Source organism: Magallana gigas, chromosome 6, assembly GCF_963853765.1.
Source record: "Magallana gigas chromosome 6, xbMagGiga1.1, whole genome shotgun sequence".
In the NCBI taxonomy this organism is placed as follows: Eukaryota; Metazoa; Mollusca; class Bivalvia; order Ostreida; family Ostreidae; genus Magallana; species Magallana gigas.
The window spans coordinates 46,107,049-46,124,399 of record NC_088858.1 but is presented as its reverse complement, the minus strand read 5'-3'; the positions used below and the strand labels follow the sequence as shown (position 1 = coordinate 46,124,399).

The 17,351-nt window shown below is 34.8% G+C and overlaps 1 protein-coding gene across 1 annotated transcript; it reads right to left on the bottom strand.

Moving 5' to 3' along the window:
* Positions 1–6,019: 6,019 nt before the first annotated feature.
* LOC105346960 (protein Wnt-4) lies at positions 6,020–17,165 on the bottom strand. Its single transcript, XM_011455781.4, has 4 exons — positions 16,429–17,165; positions 8,736–8,995; positions 7,811–8,082; positions 6,020–7,250 (listed from the first exon to the last, which is right to left on the bottom strand). The coding sequence occupies exons 1-4, from the start codon at positions 16,500–16,502 to the stop codon at positions 6,789–6,791; spliced, it is 1,068 nt and encodes a 355-aa protein (XP_011454083.3). The 5' UTR covers positions 16,503–17,165; the 3' UTR covers positions 6,020–6,788.
* Between the last annotated feature and the right edge of the window lie 186 nt (positions 17,166–17,351).

Sequence of the window (17,351 nt, the reverse complement as noted above, 5' to 3'; positions counted from 1 at the left end):
AGATTCATTGAAAACAGAAACAATGGATGTCAGACTTACTTTTCTGCATGAAATATCTTATTTGATACGTACCGGGTGAAACTGAATCAATCTGTGCCAAAGGCCCTCCTTTCAAAAAATTAAAAGAAAAATTACGTCATTACAAGAAAATATCGTATGATTTTGGAAGATAAATTGCAAGTGCAGTTTGCATCCAGGTATAAAAGGGAGAGTCGTATAGGTGTCAACCCCGGACATAGACGGGTTGCTATAGCGGGGGTGCTCCCTCACAAGGACCCGACATTTATTTAATTTGTCAAGTTGTAATTATGCAGCGATTCTCGTTGTGACTGACATATATAAATATCTATTTCATCGTCCAATTTGAGGTTTGATGCGTTTATATGCGTTCTTCCGGGCTGATTAAAAGCACGTATAAACAATTTGTAAACAATTCACTGATAAAATTGTGCAATAGTTCAATTCAAATCGACAGTGCTAGACTGAAACCCAAACAAAAATGGATCTGCATCTCCGACCAGAAAAGCAAGCCTTTCCCAGCGTGCGTTCACTTATCTCTAGTGATATCTGCATGCCTATGTAGTTTGATAATTCATTAGATATATCTTTGATAAGAAGTTAGTTTCAAATTTAATTTACACTAAAATTCAGAAATATGAGTTCCAATCTAGATATATTATTGCTCTCTCTCTCTCTCTCTCTCTCTCTCTCTCTCTCTCTCTCTCTCTCTCTCTCTCTCTCTCTCTCTCTCTCTCTCTCTCTCTCTCTCTCTCTCTCTAATGACAAGGCTTGTGAATATTGCGCAGGTGAAAATATAAAAATACAAACAAAGCTTCTTCCAAAAAAAAAAACATACATCAAATCATCTTTTGAAATGTAGGACTTGAAAAAAGCAACGACATTGGCAATCATTGTGTAAAAGGCCCATTAATTGGAAAGCTAACCAGTAAACCGTCTGCATTCTTACAACTTGTCAAGTGCCTTCTGTCACTTTGTTGAAAAATGGCGGGGGTGACATTTATGAGATGGTGTGCTGTCGATGTTAGAATTCAATCACAATTCGACAAAATGAAAAACAAGAAGAGAGGGGAGTTTCGTGGAATATTTACGCTAAGCCTGACATAAAAATGCCACAATGTAAATTGTTGATGGGGAAGATCTTGTAGACTTCTGCAAGCTCTAATAAACGTACAAATCACAGGAAAAGGGGGATAGAATTATCTGGGACTCAAATCCAGAATGCTTATAGAGAATATTGCTCGCCCGGTCGTTGACTTGTATTTTTATTGTGGGGGGGGGGGGGTAAAGAACACATGGCATCCTTTTGTGTGACACCGGTGACAGGTACTCCACAAAGTCAGCTTTTCAAGGCTCAATCAGTACGCGGTTCTGTCCTTTTTCTCCTTGATGGGCTCTGTATCATATTTTAACCTGAAAATTAAATAACTCGTATATTCAAAATTACCTAAAATAATTTTATAGTTAGAAAAATGATTTTCCTTCGAGGTCATAATGTTAGATTGAAAGTCTTCAGCTGTGCATTGTGCGATTAAGACGATGTGTTCCTTCTTTTAGTCAAACGTGTTTCTGTTTCTGTGGAAGACGACATTTTTACTCTCTTTGGACTACTTCGTACTCTCCTTTCTGATTGCTAGAAAATAAATGATGCTAAAATTTTCATGATTTCACTAGTTAAAATACTGTTCAAAACAAGTGGGATATTTAAAAAAAAATCTAAAAGCTCTTCGGGTTGTTGAAAAAAAGCCATGCTAGAGTCATTCTACCAAAATGCGTAAATATGTAACATGTATGTTTATTCAGAATTTATACAGAATTAAGTAATGAGGCCTTTATTTTTTAAAATTATATACCACAATTATGGATTAGGTGGTTAAGAAGAGAGATGAACCCCCCTTTTCCCAATATACTTGATTTGACTGGTGGTGATACTAAGAAAAAGTGAAATTCGTTTGTAAACGGACGTATGCGTTAAACATTCTCATTCATTTTTTCGTCACATCAGCAGTTTTTAACAAATTCCCTGCAAATTCAAAGATCCCTTTAAAGTCTTCGGACGAAATGACAGTCTGGTGTATGTACACGAGCATGCGTACCACATCTGTATCTTTAGATCGCCAAGATCAAAGCGAGGCCGGCTCGGCACGGCGGTCCCGGGGAGAGACAGAGCACCTGCGGTCGACGGGTTTGTAATGCATTTCTAAAAGATTACAACAGGTACCACCATGCAGAAACAATTCCTTGTTAAAAAGACTCTCAAAAACTTGCAAAGAATTTCTTGAATTGGAACTGAAAGTAGAGATGACTTTTTAAGTCGTCGGAGAGTGTGTCCAGTGAAGCTAATCAGAAGCTATATAGCCTAATATAGGACAATACTAAGCAATACATATCTATTTTAAAATTCTTGGTAACATTGATAATGTTAGGTATTTGTGAATTTGTAAATACATTTTGTTTTGTACCTTTTGTACAATTGATATGGTTAAAAATGAAATAAAACAAGTGAAGTTGAAAGCTTAATATTTTGATTACTTGTAATTAATTGAAATTTGTTACAAATATGTTTTAAATTAAGCTAATTTAAACGATCGAAACAAAAATAAAGGAATTGTGTGCGTGAATAATCCATCGACAATTAAGAATATTCTGGGTTCCAAACGACGTAAATGAAAGTGGAATGAAGCAGCTTTTGCCAAGAAGGGTCGACTAGGTTTGCACGACTGAGCGCACCTCGAGAAGTTGTTCGTCTTATATTACAAAAACATAAAGCTATAAAATGAAATCAAAGATAATTCAGTGTTTGTCTTTACAAAAACCTTCCATTTCACACAGGCCTGTTTACAAGTTTTACACACTTTAAGATGGACAAAAATGCACGCTCGAATTAGAGGTTATCATCTGGAAGATAAATGTGGAAGATAGGATGAAGACTAATTTTAACAATTAGTACAAGTAGAAAATAATATCAATTTTGATTCCAGTTTGTTTTGCGATCCAAATTTTTGTCTTCACTTCTGTAAAAAAGATGATAAAGGAACACACGCGGAATGCACGTTTATATCAGCTGACTCTCGTGAACTAATGCCATACAATATACAATGTATTCCACATTGTTTAAAACAATTAGTTGAACCTTGACGATTGATGTACGAAAAAAAAATACTAGTATATCAGGGGTCCAGTTATGATATTTAATTTTTTTCGCTAATTTTGTTTTTGACTTAATTTAACCAAATATATCGAATCTTCAGATAAAAATCTGACGTTCTTTTCAGTGTTAGAAAATTACGTCATCTAACGTTAGACATTATTTGTGTCAGCAGCGCCCTCTTCAAAAAATTGTCTCTTGCAGAGATCGCCAGAGACGAGCAATTCGCTACATTTAACCTCTTCAAAGACATGAATACGTTTGTCTAGAACAAATTAAAGAGCAATTTATCTCCAATGCAATCAATGACCGATCGATGCCCTAGGTCATGATTACGCTTAATTCTATCAGAGTGTCCGTATAGATTTAAAGCTTGACTTTCACAAAGAGTATCAAGGAACGATAACATTAAGGGGTATGTGTCAATATTTGCACGTCACTTGTGTTGATTTTCATTAGTTTAAAGAAATTTGTCATTTAAGTGATTGTGAGGAATTTAACAATATTGTTCCAGCAAGATTACCGTCTTATTAAAATCTGAAAAAACACGCGAGGCTAAAAGAACACATTCATTGTAAAGAAATGCGAGTTTTGAGATATTTCAAAACCATTCCAAGCGAGAGAAAAGTGTTCAAACCAATTACCATTATAACTCACATAAACAAGATAGGGGTGTTAAGGGGCCATTAGGACAATTTTCTTTATCTGGCTTTCAGGGGTTATATAATTTGCAAAAATTGTCTTTTGCCATATTGGAATCAACGAAGCTTTCTGTACCACGCAACAGCAGTAAGCTAAGAGTACATTCTGAAGGGATATATGATTTCTAGTACACACACTTGAATAACCGTTGACTGGTTTATTGAAACATTGACAGTACAATTGAATAATCGCATTATATATTTTCATGGGGATTCCTTTAACTTATTTTTTTCACGATTTCCATTACGTCTTGGACCGTGTAGGGTCACATGGAAGTACCATATGTTCATTATAGATGGCTGTGATCTCATTCTTGATGGAATCCGTAACAATATTTATTTTTGTACACGATCTTATCAGTAGAAGAAACAAATATTGTGAAGTTCTCAATATCAAACTCTGTGAGAATGAATGACGAAACATTTTTTATACCCAGACCGCACCCTGCGACCACCATAGATTAGCGTGTCATCCAATGCCTAATACATTCACATTAATCTCAGTTATACAACTTATTGTCAACTTCGGCACTTAACAAGAACTTTGACATTTTTTTGGCCCGAGATTAATTTCCTGAGATAACAATAGCATAGAAAAAAAATTAAAAAAGGATTCTATTTTCGACTCTAAGCACTAGCAGACAGATGTTTCCTAACAATCTGAAAATCCAAGTGCAACTTGTTACATCTTAATTCAACCCCAAAGAAACGAGAAATAAAGTTTCTATGTACGTGCAATGGCATCGGTAAAGTAATTGCCACACGTGCATGTTTGATTAACATCTCTGCAATACATTTCTTCCCAATGCAGAGTTTGATAAAACTTACACTGGCTAGAGTTTCCTCGGCTTCGAAATGACAGCCTATCATGTGCAATGTTCATGTTTGGTTTGTTATTTTTTCATTTCATTCGTTGACGCGAATGCCATCTTATCTCGATATTGTGAGAATCTCTTTATTTATTTTGTGATTTTTTCCCGGGATAACTTTTTAAATACAATTAAAAGCTCTAATATCCCACTGTATAATTCGACCAAGTATGCCACTCGAACAATGCCGACCTGCCTGAAGAATAAAAGACCATTTCACAGACGGAAGAAATAACAAACTATTCATACCCCCAAGGTTAAAATTCAATTCTTTACGAGTCATTATGTATTCTGAAGCTTAACTTGTAAACAAGCGAAACCAACAGGACGGCTGACTATACAGGATCGTTCGCACTGACCACTGGGGCGAGAGAAACGATTTGGGGTACTTTTGAAATAAGAAAGTGTAAATATATGCCTGCGTTAAGAAAGTAAATGACTATAAAAATTGACAAGTACGTGAGAGAAACAATTTTAGGTAGTTTTAGATTAAGAATGTTTAAAAGTATGCTTGCATTTAGAAAACAAAAGTTCATAAAATTCGACAAGTATGTGAGCAAGCTTAAGATACTGCTATTTATCGCTAGCTGCATTCTTTGCCAAACTGTTGCAACAAAGAGCGTTGTTTCTGATTCATTATAAATTCATGTCTTTGATATCATTTTTGTGTACATCCTCCACTTTCTTGATTATTTCGATTTTTGAAGCTTTTCCAAAATTTTCTATGAATGTTTATAATTCAACCAGCTATCTTGTTCAAAATAAATCTTGAGTCTTTTTAACAAAAGCTCTGCTGCATTCCTTTGCACCAGGCTTCAAGAAAAGAGAAAGTCGCTGCAAGATTTTGCGCGAATCTCGATCGACCTTGCAAGCTGATTTATATTCTTTTTTATCAAAATGTTACATTTTATTTTTTAACTATTTGCACAAATTTCTGAAACATCCATTATTTTAACGAGTGACTAGTGCCAGATAGTTGATTTTCAATGTCCGACTTTCTGTTTGTTCAAGAAATGTATCCCTCTCTGAATTCACTCATTTATTGTGAATGAATGTGATTTTTCATATTAATCAAATAGAAAATGATTTGCTTTTTGATTATGAACGAATTAGTTTATAGTTTTAAAAACTATTTTAGCGAGAAAACATGGTTCAATAGGCGCAACTTAGAGCCAACCTGGTTCTGGTTTTGTTTCTTGAATTGAGAAAATCTAGCTGATTCATTGTACAGCTGATGTAGAAGTCTGCAAGATCAACAAAAAATATATAATCTGCGCAAGGAATTACATGTAGTACTTCATTTATTAACAAAGTATTTTTAAGACAGTTGTTCAGTAGTAAAACTTCACGAATAACAAAACAATGCACACCACAGGAAATATAATAACTCTATATAACATATAATAAATACAATGTGTACCCGTGGTTCGGTTCGGTTTTGATTCTTGTTTTCGATGAGGAGAATTACGTGTCCATTTCACGTCCGAGTTTTCTCATCGACTTAACCTCCAATCTAATTAAAGAGGATGCTCAAGCTGCGGAAGACATATTATATTTGCAATGTCAACACAAACTTCCGTCAACTTTCAGGAATTTCCTTTTTCTTTCGCTAACCAAGCCAATTGGTTTTCAGAGATTCAACAGTAAAAACTCCGTATGAATATGATCAAAGTTCACACATTTTTCTCTCTTCTTTGAGAGTCTAAGATTGTCGACCCGTTCTAAGAATTCCCGAACTCGGCGGTTCAGAAGTTCAGATAAGGTCGCATCCTGAAAATATTGTTGAAAACCACATCAGAATCTTTCAAATCTTTCAATCGCCTCGGAAATACCTATCTTATACATCATAACATTACATGAAACACTGTTTGAAGTATAAACGTTTCGATAACCCTGCATCTGAATTTCTTTCGGAACGCCTTTGTTGTGTCTCTTGTTTTCTACAGTGTTCTCTAATTTACCGATGACAGATTTTCGGTTTCATCAGAAGTACATGAAGGTACATGGAGGGTTTTTGGCGGGAATTCTCAGTGAATAGAGTCCCAGAATCTCTCAGTTGCAGAAGTGTTTCTCCTCCTTACGCGTGCAAGTTTTACAGTCTACTCGGCAACACCAGACAAATTTACAGTCACAGTCTTCTCGAATGTCCTCGACAGTGGTGTGGTAACCACGCCCGCAACACATCAAGTTACACCCATCTAGTCCATAACCGTCTTTAACGCACTGCCTTCCCTTTGTTCCGAGTGACCCGGCTTCGGGATTATTTTCGCAGAAATCTGGAGATTCTTCTAAATATACAAGATCTTTTTTCGTTGGCTTTTTCATATTTTTCCTGATTCTTTTTAACTTGTTTTTTTGTATGATATATTGAACAAGGCTTGCACCATCAAATTTGTCTTTTAAATATGCTCCAATTGACCGAAAATCTTTCATCTTTTGCCAGCAGATTTTGATTGAACAAGATCCAGAGACTCCGTGACATTTACATACAAGGTCCATTTTCATCTTGACAGCCTTAAAAAGAAAAGAGAAAAATATATAATAAAATTTTTTGCAGTTCCCGTTGGATAAAATAAGTTATATCTACAGTGGGTTTTTTTTATTTTGTCGGATTTTCAGTCATATCTTCTGTGTTTTTATTTAAGTCACTGAAATATTTTTTGTTTTCTAAAAACCTATAATGCTTTTTTATTTTCTATTTCCAGATTTGAAACTACAGTTGAACCACACTATATCGAATCTAGATAATATGAATATGTTAAAGCGAAAAGGAAAAACCAATTTTTCTACCTTAATGTATTTTTACTTTATATCTCTAGTTCTTATATACATGTATAATACAAGTTTGTAATTAAAATATCTTACAATATATTACATTTTTCATACTAACTGATCTAAATTGTTCTACAATTTTCATATATTTGTATCGGTACAAAATACAAAACAAAAGACAAGCAATGATTATTATATGCCAGGAGAATGATACACCGTGGTTTTTATATAAAAAATAGATTTTCGGGGTTGAATCAAAAAGATATATTTTTTCTTTTCTTTGCATATCATGTATCCTTTACCTTCCGCCCGGCTTCGTTGTTCCATAAATTCATCAGTGACGTTGCTGTTTTTGTTGTCGACTCTTTTGTGTCCACAAATTTGCGGGAAAATTTGGCGCCATATTTCGTGTTTTCGGAACACCCGCCCCACTCAAACTGCCCCTGTGTATCCTTCCGCCTGACTTTCATGTCACAGCCACAGTTGTCCAGCTCACCTTTGGCGCATGACCTGGTGATGCTGTACATGATACCAGCAGACGATATAGCATAAATGTAAGCTTTTTCACGAATTTCTGAAAGAAAGAAAAATTCTATACAGTCAGCTATAAAGATGTTGTTTCGATTTCACATCGAGCTTATAATTTCTACAGAAATTTTTTTATATCAAGCTTGTTATTAAATTGGAGTTTCGGTCACAAATTGATGACATGTTTTTGTTGTAATATGACACGTAACAATGTAGTATCGATAATCAATGATTCCAACCACCTCTCTGTTTTCCTTAATCAAATTATCTGTCGATCAAAGCGATCATCTAATACGTCTAGTCGAGTTCAGGGAAAGAGCGCGATAATAATTGTATATAATACTGGTAATTTATCAGTGGTGTCCCCGATTGACCACAACACGAACTTCTGATCAACTTCCGCTCACGTTCATTTTAAGAAATTTCTCACTATATTAATGACAGTTTTATGCCTTTTAAAATACAACTGAAGACTAAATAAATCAAATTATTTTTCACCATTAGAAATAAATCATTTCTTTGTCTATAAAAATTATCATTTAAACAGAGGTCTAAATTAAATGGTCACTGGTCACTATAATTTTAATTTGAAATGCTCATGCAAAGTATGCTGTAATGAATCGTCTCTCAGCTTATGTAATAAGTAACACATGTATCAAAATATGTATATGTAGTACTTTTGGATAAAATGAAACCTACTCTTTTTCAAAATGCCACCAAATACGTCTGTTGAGTTATAAGTCGAACAGTTCCATCGACGATTGGCAAACTGATGTTTACATTCCTGGATTCCTAAAGACGCGCCATCACTGATCACTTTGGGTAGGCGGCGTTCTTTTCCACACAACTTCCGCTGATCTTCCGACAGAAAATTCATGTTAGCACAATTTGTTTCCTTGTTTTCTGACGTCACAATCTCCCTCATAGTCGGTCGAACGGACCCGATGATTCCCAGGTACCTATAATGAATTAATTTATTACGTGAATCTCATTTTCAAGTTTTATATTCTAAAAAAAATAAGTGCATTTACCGTTTTCATTTCCAGAAAAATATTTTTTTTTAAAAGTCAGGTCAACAGAAACTTACAAAGTATCCCATTTCGTAAAATGATAAGGTATGTGTTTCATTCTCAAAAAAGTATTCTGAAAATTATTTATATATTTTATTTTATTTGAAAAACAAAAATACTGTTACGTTTGAGAAGCAGAATTTATCGATAATTTTATGTGGGTGGGTAATTTAAAATGAAAAATTTGGAAGAAAAACGCATCATTCATGTTCAAGAAATCTTAAAGAAACTTGATACCATAATACACATATTGCTGTCAATGTGAGGGCACATTACATACAGATAAACCAATCGGTTGATTGTACGCTTAAAATCTTTTTAACTGTTACAAGGTATGCGCAAACCAACGCCTTCTTAAATGACAGAAGTGGGGTGTTATTGAAAGGTAATATAAAAAGGGACAAAGTTTTTTGGAGAAAAGACGGTGATGGCCCAAAGAGACATGAACTTTCCAGTTCGCATGAAACGAAATATTCAGGGAATCAAAGGAAGAGAAAAGAGAAGAATCCTTATATTTTAAATGTCTCAAAGAATAACTAGCTGGAGAGAATAATTGACTGATTAAGTGCTTGGGGCTGAAGTGGCAGGAATTGGCTTCTAAACAAACATCTGTGTGTGGCCTCATCACATCCAATAATTCACTTATAAGTGTTCATATAGAGCTTCATAAAACACAGAGACCAGAAATTATTCCCGCTGGTACACAGGACATCCTGCGTCTGAAGGATAGAGAAAATTGTGTTCCCCCGATTTCAAGAGTCGACATGACTGGAAAACACCCTTATACTTACATAATCCCCCGATATTAAAACATGCAGAAAGAACATAATTCAAATTTAGAATGTTCACCGATCTTTGACGTAAATCCTTTATCTATAGGGAAAATCATTCATTGCTAGTAGTGTTGATACTGATATCATGTAGAGCCATAAAGACTCGGTAGGTTAATCTCATTCCGGGATTTCTAATCGAACAAACTCATAAATTCGCTCGACGATGGAAACCGTTCCATTGGGGGCAAATAACATCCAGAAGAAAGTTCTCCCTATACGCCAGCGTCACCGCTGTCATGACCATCGATTCATAAAACCTTAGCAGCATGGAGAACGGTAAATCAATTCATTTCAGCAGAAAATTATGATATGATCTCATAAATTAGGCTTAAAAGAGCCGGAATCATTATAGCCGTAAAAACCCTATTGAGGTGCTCGTAAAAGCGGCTCATAAAATATGTTCTAATTGAAACTCCTCCAATTCGGCTCCCCACGTGATAGGCAATGTTCATCTGTGTATATAGACCTCCCTTCACAAGAAGTTGTGAGCGGTTTTTTTTATAAGCATTTGATAAAATCTTATAAATTTATGCATGAATCCAACACTTTGTGGTTCTACTTTGTATCTAAGTATGAGGCGAAGAGATGATTGAATATGATAGGGCAAATTTAATCAGACAATAAACTCTTTGAGGCGTCGAGTCCTTTGATCATATATACCCGCTTTTTGATATTTTTTCCCCTTTAATCCTTGAAAATAGAAGTTTTCTGTGAAAAAAGCTGCTCGAACAAGAATTTAGAATAAGTGAAATAAAAATTCGTTATGAAAAGTACATGCAAAGCCATGATGGGGTTAGAAAGAAGTTTGATGATGATGGATCAATTCTTTTCCCCTTCAATTAGCACAAATAACCCTAATAGTCAGAATCAAGTAAAACTGATATTAGTGATAACACAATCATAAAAACCCAACAGATGCGATCGGAATTTTGTAATTCTACCAAAGCGGTTCTTTTATTACTACACCAAATGGCTGGAAATATCTATACGACAGTACTGTTGCAACTCCATTTAAACTTTGCTAAGAGATGGAGAAAATGCTGTAAAGTATCAAGCTTAATTTGATCATTGATATATTTCTATGGTTGTTATTTAAACAGAATTAAATCGAGCGATCCAGTTCCTATTTTCTTTTTCTTAATAAAGATTCCTCTTTGCACATTCAAACGTCTATGCAAATAAACGGACTGCATAATTTTATTTCTGTAACATCAAAGCTGAATTTTCAATATGAGTACTGTGCTACCTGGACCCAATTATTTCACTCATTCCACGACCCTGTCTGGTCAGGTAAACACAGACAGCTCTCTCCTTTTTATGATGGATAACTTGCGAGTGCGTTTTGACGATTTAAAATCCGGGCCTTAAATATTTGTAATATGATACTGTGTCAAAATCTATTTTAATGAGATTTAAAAATTTCTCCGATTGATTTTTATATTGCAAAAACAAATCTTTATGCAATGACATCATCTCGTATTGTCTCGTTAACGAGATCACGCACTTCTCGTTGAAGTCGATGACACCTATCTGTGTGTTGACAAATATTTACACATCGAACCCGATACTAAAATTCTCTGTTATGTCACTGTTTAATGACTAAAAATTTCCTTTTATTATAAAGAGATCGAGTGTTCAGTAAATATGACAAAACGCTTTTCTCGGTATATCAATTGCCACCCATAAGTTGAAGACGTTATTGAAGAAGCGGTCATATTTTATGGTTAAAGAATTTTGGCACGTACTACGTAAAAACTACACTTCATTTGTTTCCAAATACTATAACAGCTAACCAAATCGCATAAGATAAATTATCAGAATTTTAATGCAACTTTTAAGGATCTAATTATTACCCTACCACACGTCCATGTACAAAAGATCTCCGGTGCACTATTTTCATCAAAATATTTCTTGTCGAAAATCAAAATTAATTTACATGTATTTAAAATATTCAAATGAATCATCTGTGTTATGACGTATGTTTTATGGTCTATACACAGGAATTAATAATTTCTGACACTCTAAACGAAACGTCGGATAAATTCTTTGAAGGCAGAATTCGGAAGTGATCTGTTTTCTAGAGGGTTTTTTTATATGAAATCGGGGAACAATCCGGTAAAAAAAGCACATTGCAATGTGCATGTGAACAAGTTTGTCTGGGATGGTTGTATCACCAGACATAAAAAAAACTCGAATGTAATTCATAATGTTTTAAATCTAAATCTACTCCATGTTGTACACAAAAAAAAGAATCTCAGATCTTTGGTTTTTAAGTGCTATGTCCAACAAAAAACAAAGAGCTCGTGCGGAAAAAGAAAGTGAGCGAATTACTTCGCCAATCTGCCTCTGCGCAGGCTTCAAAGGGAGCTTATCGGGGTTTATCGGGACTGTTCCTCAATGTTATCAGTGTCCGATTGAATTCGGTGATCTCGGCTATCAACCGTTTTTCTATAACCCTCCTAGGATCCTTGCCTTGTAATGGCCTTCATTCTTGTATGACATTAATTTGATATATGGTTTGACCACCGAGGTTGTAGTTTTAACCACTGTCAGAAACTTCTAAAATTATTACATATTTGTGGTGATGATTTATGCGGAGTTGTGAATGGAATCATTGTGCTTAAAGAAAATTAAATTAATGGTTAAATAATGTTGTCTCAAAATCAAAAATTTTACTGCCGGTATTTTCACCAATATTTCAACTGACTATCATAAAGGCCATTAGGGTAGACTTTTGCTATCAAACTGCTATTCTTTTTCTAAATGATGTTAAGGACGATGTTGCCTCTTCAAGAAAATGTGTTTCTTGCTAAACCCTCAAAAGTATTGTCACCATACTAGCTCATGACTATTGACAAACAAAGAAACCGATGGTAGTAAGTCAGTTTAATGTCTCAAATGTATACGCTGATGTTAATCATCCATCGATTTTGGCATCGAGACATACAGATGGACGTGCATTTTGCGTATCTGGCAAAACCCCCAAGTTGTTCCAGTTTCTCAAAAGTTAAATGAATATTGTGGAACAATAAATGATTTGATTTAAATGCATTGCATTATCCTTGATAACCGTTTGTAGTTTGCTTCGTGTTTTGTGAATGGGGAGGTTCTATCGATAGCCGGCAATTGATGTGTACCACCCAATTGTCTAGTGGGTGCTTCCCTTGTTGTTACAACACAAGGTGTGATGTTTCCAGTTCTGGCCGATACTCCAATACAATAGAGATCCAGGTCCGAGATTAGGCCCCCGATAATTCAGCCCCCGGTAGAGTGCTTAACTCAAGAGGTACCCGATTTCAATTTGTCTCGTGCACTAAGGACATATAACGTTTGCAGATGCTTACGATTTAATTCAGAAAAACGACCTGTCTTTGAAATTTAATCCACTGATTTTTTCCATTAAAGAAAATTTGAAGTTTGTCCGTCATATCCCGTTTTCGGGTTCATTATGTAGAAATGATGATAATCGACATGAGCATTCAGACCTGGCTCATTTAAATCATCGGTACAGATAGTTAAATGGTCCACGGGAAATCCTACACCCGGCCAGCCCTTTGCATGGTAACTTAATTGGATTACTAATATCCCACGGGTTAATTCTCCACAAATGAAACATGATGGGGTAATTAAAATGAATAAAGCCAGAATTCATTCACAATTTGGATAAGTTACCACCCCACAATTAGACCCCAGATCATCGAATGTAGACCATTTGACTAATTATTATTATACCCGCCATAGAAAACAGTGTCAATTTCCTTGTTCGCATGTCAAGGCCGGCTGAAGTGCGCAATGGTAAGACAGACTTGTTACTCTCACACAAACATATCATTACCACGAAGGTTCTCTATATCTCATATATCTCATATCAATATATCTCGTATGATTGATTCAAGTTCAATTGCCCCATAATTTGTCGTTTAATTCGAAGACAGGGCAATTTTAGCCTTTGAATGGTAAAAACACACAATTTTAAATTCCACGTTTTGCATACCTTTCATTTCTATATGCTGGTATGAGACGGCGATTTTCGTGAAATAAAATACACTAGAATTGTTTCAGAGAAATAAATGAACAAGAACCCAACTTTATTCTTTGTTTTATCTTAATATTCTATTAAATACTAAATCTTAATAGTCAAGATTAATGGTATCAGGATCTGTTTTTATGTTTATATTGTTTCCGTATTTAATCCTATCATTTCTACAAATTTTTCTGAGAACATCTCTGTTTTAGGTTTAATTCAAAGGATAATTCAAATATGATTGATAGAAAATAGCAGCATGTTGGCAAGATCAAAATGAATGGAACATAAACTCCGCTGATTCTAACCTTCAAACTTCTGGATACTAGTATATTTCCTGTAGTAATTAATGTAAACAAATCTATTCTGTTTAGGAAATTTAAACTCAAAATCACGAAAACTTATATGCCAAAATTACCGGCAGTGGGCATTAACATCGAATGCCCTCTTTAAAATGGAGATAAAATATATACTCAAATATTGAATGTACAGACTGTGGATAAATCTATTTTTCTTGAGCTGTACCCGTTCATCTTTTTAAATAAAATAAATGCATGTAAAAATCAGAAGTGTGTCTATATTGAATAATCTATTGATTTATTAATTATTTTTTCTGAATGTCTGAATTCGGGTGATGAAAATTCTCCAGTGAAATTTGTCTGTAATGGGAGAAAACCAATGGCATATGCAAAAGAAACGGGAAGGGAATGAGTTTTTTTTTTGTTCTTCGAAATCTCTCTGTGGGGAAAGAATGAGAGAAAAAGAAAAAAAAAAGAATGTTTTAAAAGAGTGTTGTAGATGCTGAAAGGCACGGCACCAGAGCTGATTTCTACACTTAAAAAGTTCAGTGCTAACCGCCCTGTTGATCACAACAACGCCATACTGCGATTAAACTTGTCTTTTGATAAAATAAATAAAACTTACAAGAGAACTCGACTGATTTGATAAATATTGCTGAACTTGTATCGGCTTTTGTGGGGGATTAATCCACTGAATTCACTAGTGTTTACGCTGTGATTAAGGGGTTTGGGGTGTCACTTTCTCTCTCTCGGTGGCGGAGAAAAGAAAATCGTGGCCATGTCTATAAACAAGAATCTAAGATTAATCCTCCCTAATCCAGCGATTTTAATCCAATCACTAGACCAGCGTGTCACATTTCAAAAAAAAAAAAAGGAATAAAGAAGAAAAAAACCAATTTATCAATTATAAAGGCTATTTTTTAAAACGAGATTTCGAATACTTTGTCAACCAAACGAAAAACAATTTGCGTATCTGTTAACGAAATAACAGCATTGTTAAAGTTAAGTCTCCAGAAGAAAATCTTTGAAAAGTACTGTTAAAATGTAATATTGCAAAAGGGGTAACATATCTTGCACTTTTTTAAAAGCTTTAGTAAATAGTTTGAAACACGCGATAATCGGTTATAAAATTGTATGCCAAACCACAATTTCAAAAAGAATTTTCTGAAATTTGATGACGCTTATTGGACCCAACAAACGGTTATCCATCTGTTGAATGAATGTATTGCGGCAGATTTTACTACAAAGAAAGCGAGATAGACTGAAAACAGATTCACTTAATTGCACGCCATTATAACGTGCAATAGATTTTTAATCTGGCTAATTAGCATGTAGGAATTTTCGCTGGATGTCTGAAAAGAACAGACTAGTGTTCCATCTTTATCTGGTGTAGCTCGCAAAATTCTAAAAACAGGCGTGCTTACATCTTAAATGAGAGAGAGAGAGAGAGAGAGAGAGAGAGAGAGAGAGAGAGAGAGAGAGAGAGATTTTTCAAAATCGACGGCACAATGTACCTAATGCTTGACATACCGTGTTTGAATTAATTTGTGACTTGTCTATTATAATATATGTACTTTTTAATCAAGTATTCATTCTTGTATTTATTGTCAAGTAAATATGAGTGGGTTTTTGTACCTATTCCTCGAGGTCACTTCACTCTGGACCCAGGCATAAAACGCCGGTCTTTTGTGGGGATTTTGTTGTTTACTTTTAATTTCCTCCAGTTTTTATTTCTGACAACTGACCATTGAACAATAATCTTCTGTCCTGTATTTTATCGCGATCTCTTTTAATATTGGTTGGTATCCGGGGAAAACTGGGTTTCGTATAAAAGATTTGCCAATAATGAAAAGTCCTGTGGTTTTCATTCAAGTACAAATATATTTATAAATTGTTATTGTACTTTACTTCTAAAAGATATCAGTAACATATACAATGTAGACATAAAGTCCAAACAATTCTTTGCAATTGCTAAACCAAAAATTCTGTTGTATTAAAAAAAATAATTCAAAAGAAGATTTTCACTAAAATTGATAATTTTGGATATCAAATTATCTTTAAGTATGAACTGTTATGGTTTAAAGTGATGAAGAATTTTAAAACATTAACTTGAAGATTCTAACATGTAAATGATTAATTAAGATAATTAATTTGAATGAAACTTACCACCATGATGCCTGTGCGAGGTAAATTCCGGAAAACAGGTACAGAACAATCCAGGAGACTTCAGGGGTCTTCATTCCGGTTGGAAAAATTATACAGGAACAAAAAACTGAAGCAATTTCCCGTTGAAAACTTTGCAGCACTTATTAGAAATTATCACACATTTCAGTCGAATTCTTCACCGATGTCTGAAGGTGTCGATAGTTAGAATAAAGGTGGGAAAATATCGGCAGTGATAAGTCCGAGTCAAATAGATAATTTATTACACCTATATCGTCCTTTTCCGAAGAGGTCTATTTCACATTTTCCCTCCAAAATAAAATTACATACATCATAAATTAGATCTAGACGGAACAAACTGATCGCTGTAGTGTCCCTTTGATTCGGTCGCGTTGCCCCGGGATCAAAGTAACCGCACGTTAATTAGAGAGTACGTGTAAAAAGTCTATATCCTCAGGTAAATTTTAAAAAATCCATTTTTTCACATGTTTTTCTTTTTAAAAACTTTGGGTGACGGTAATTGTAGCGGAGTAGTGGAATTTGACAGACGCAATGCCGGGGTGGGAATATGAATGAAAGCAGTTCGACGTGCGTGGATTCTGATTGGTCCGGGTCCCTGGTTGATAAATAAATGATCTTAAATCGTCACAGGTCTCTGAAAATATCGGCGGAATATTTAGCAAAGCGCTGCTCAGTGTACCTCGTCACGCCCGCCCATTCAGATTGAAAATAAAAACGTCTGGCAGGTTACTCGAGACGAAAAAATTAACAAGATTATTTTTAATTTCAGAATGAAACAATAAAAAACACCTTCTTGTTAACCCAGCCGTTTGTTCAAGCAGTAGATATCTTTCGAATTACTTTGATAACAAAAGATTTCTATTCACAGCAAAACACCGAAGCGCCGTTTGTTTTTATAGCGATAA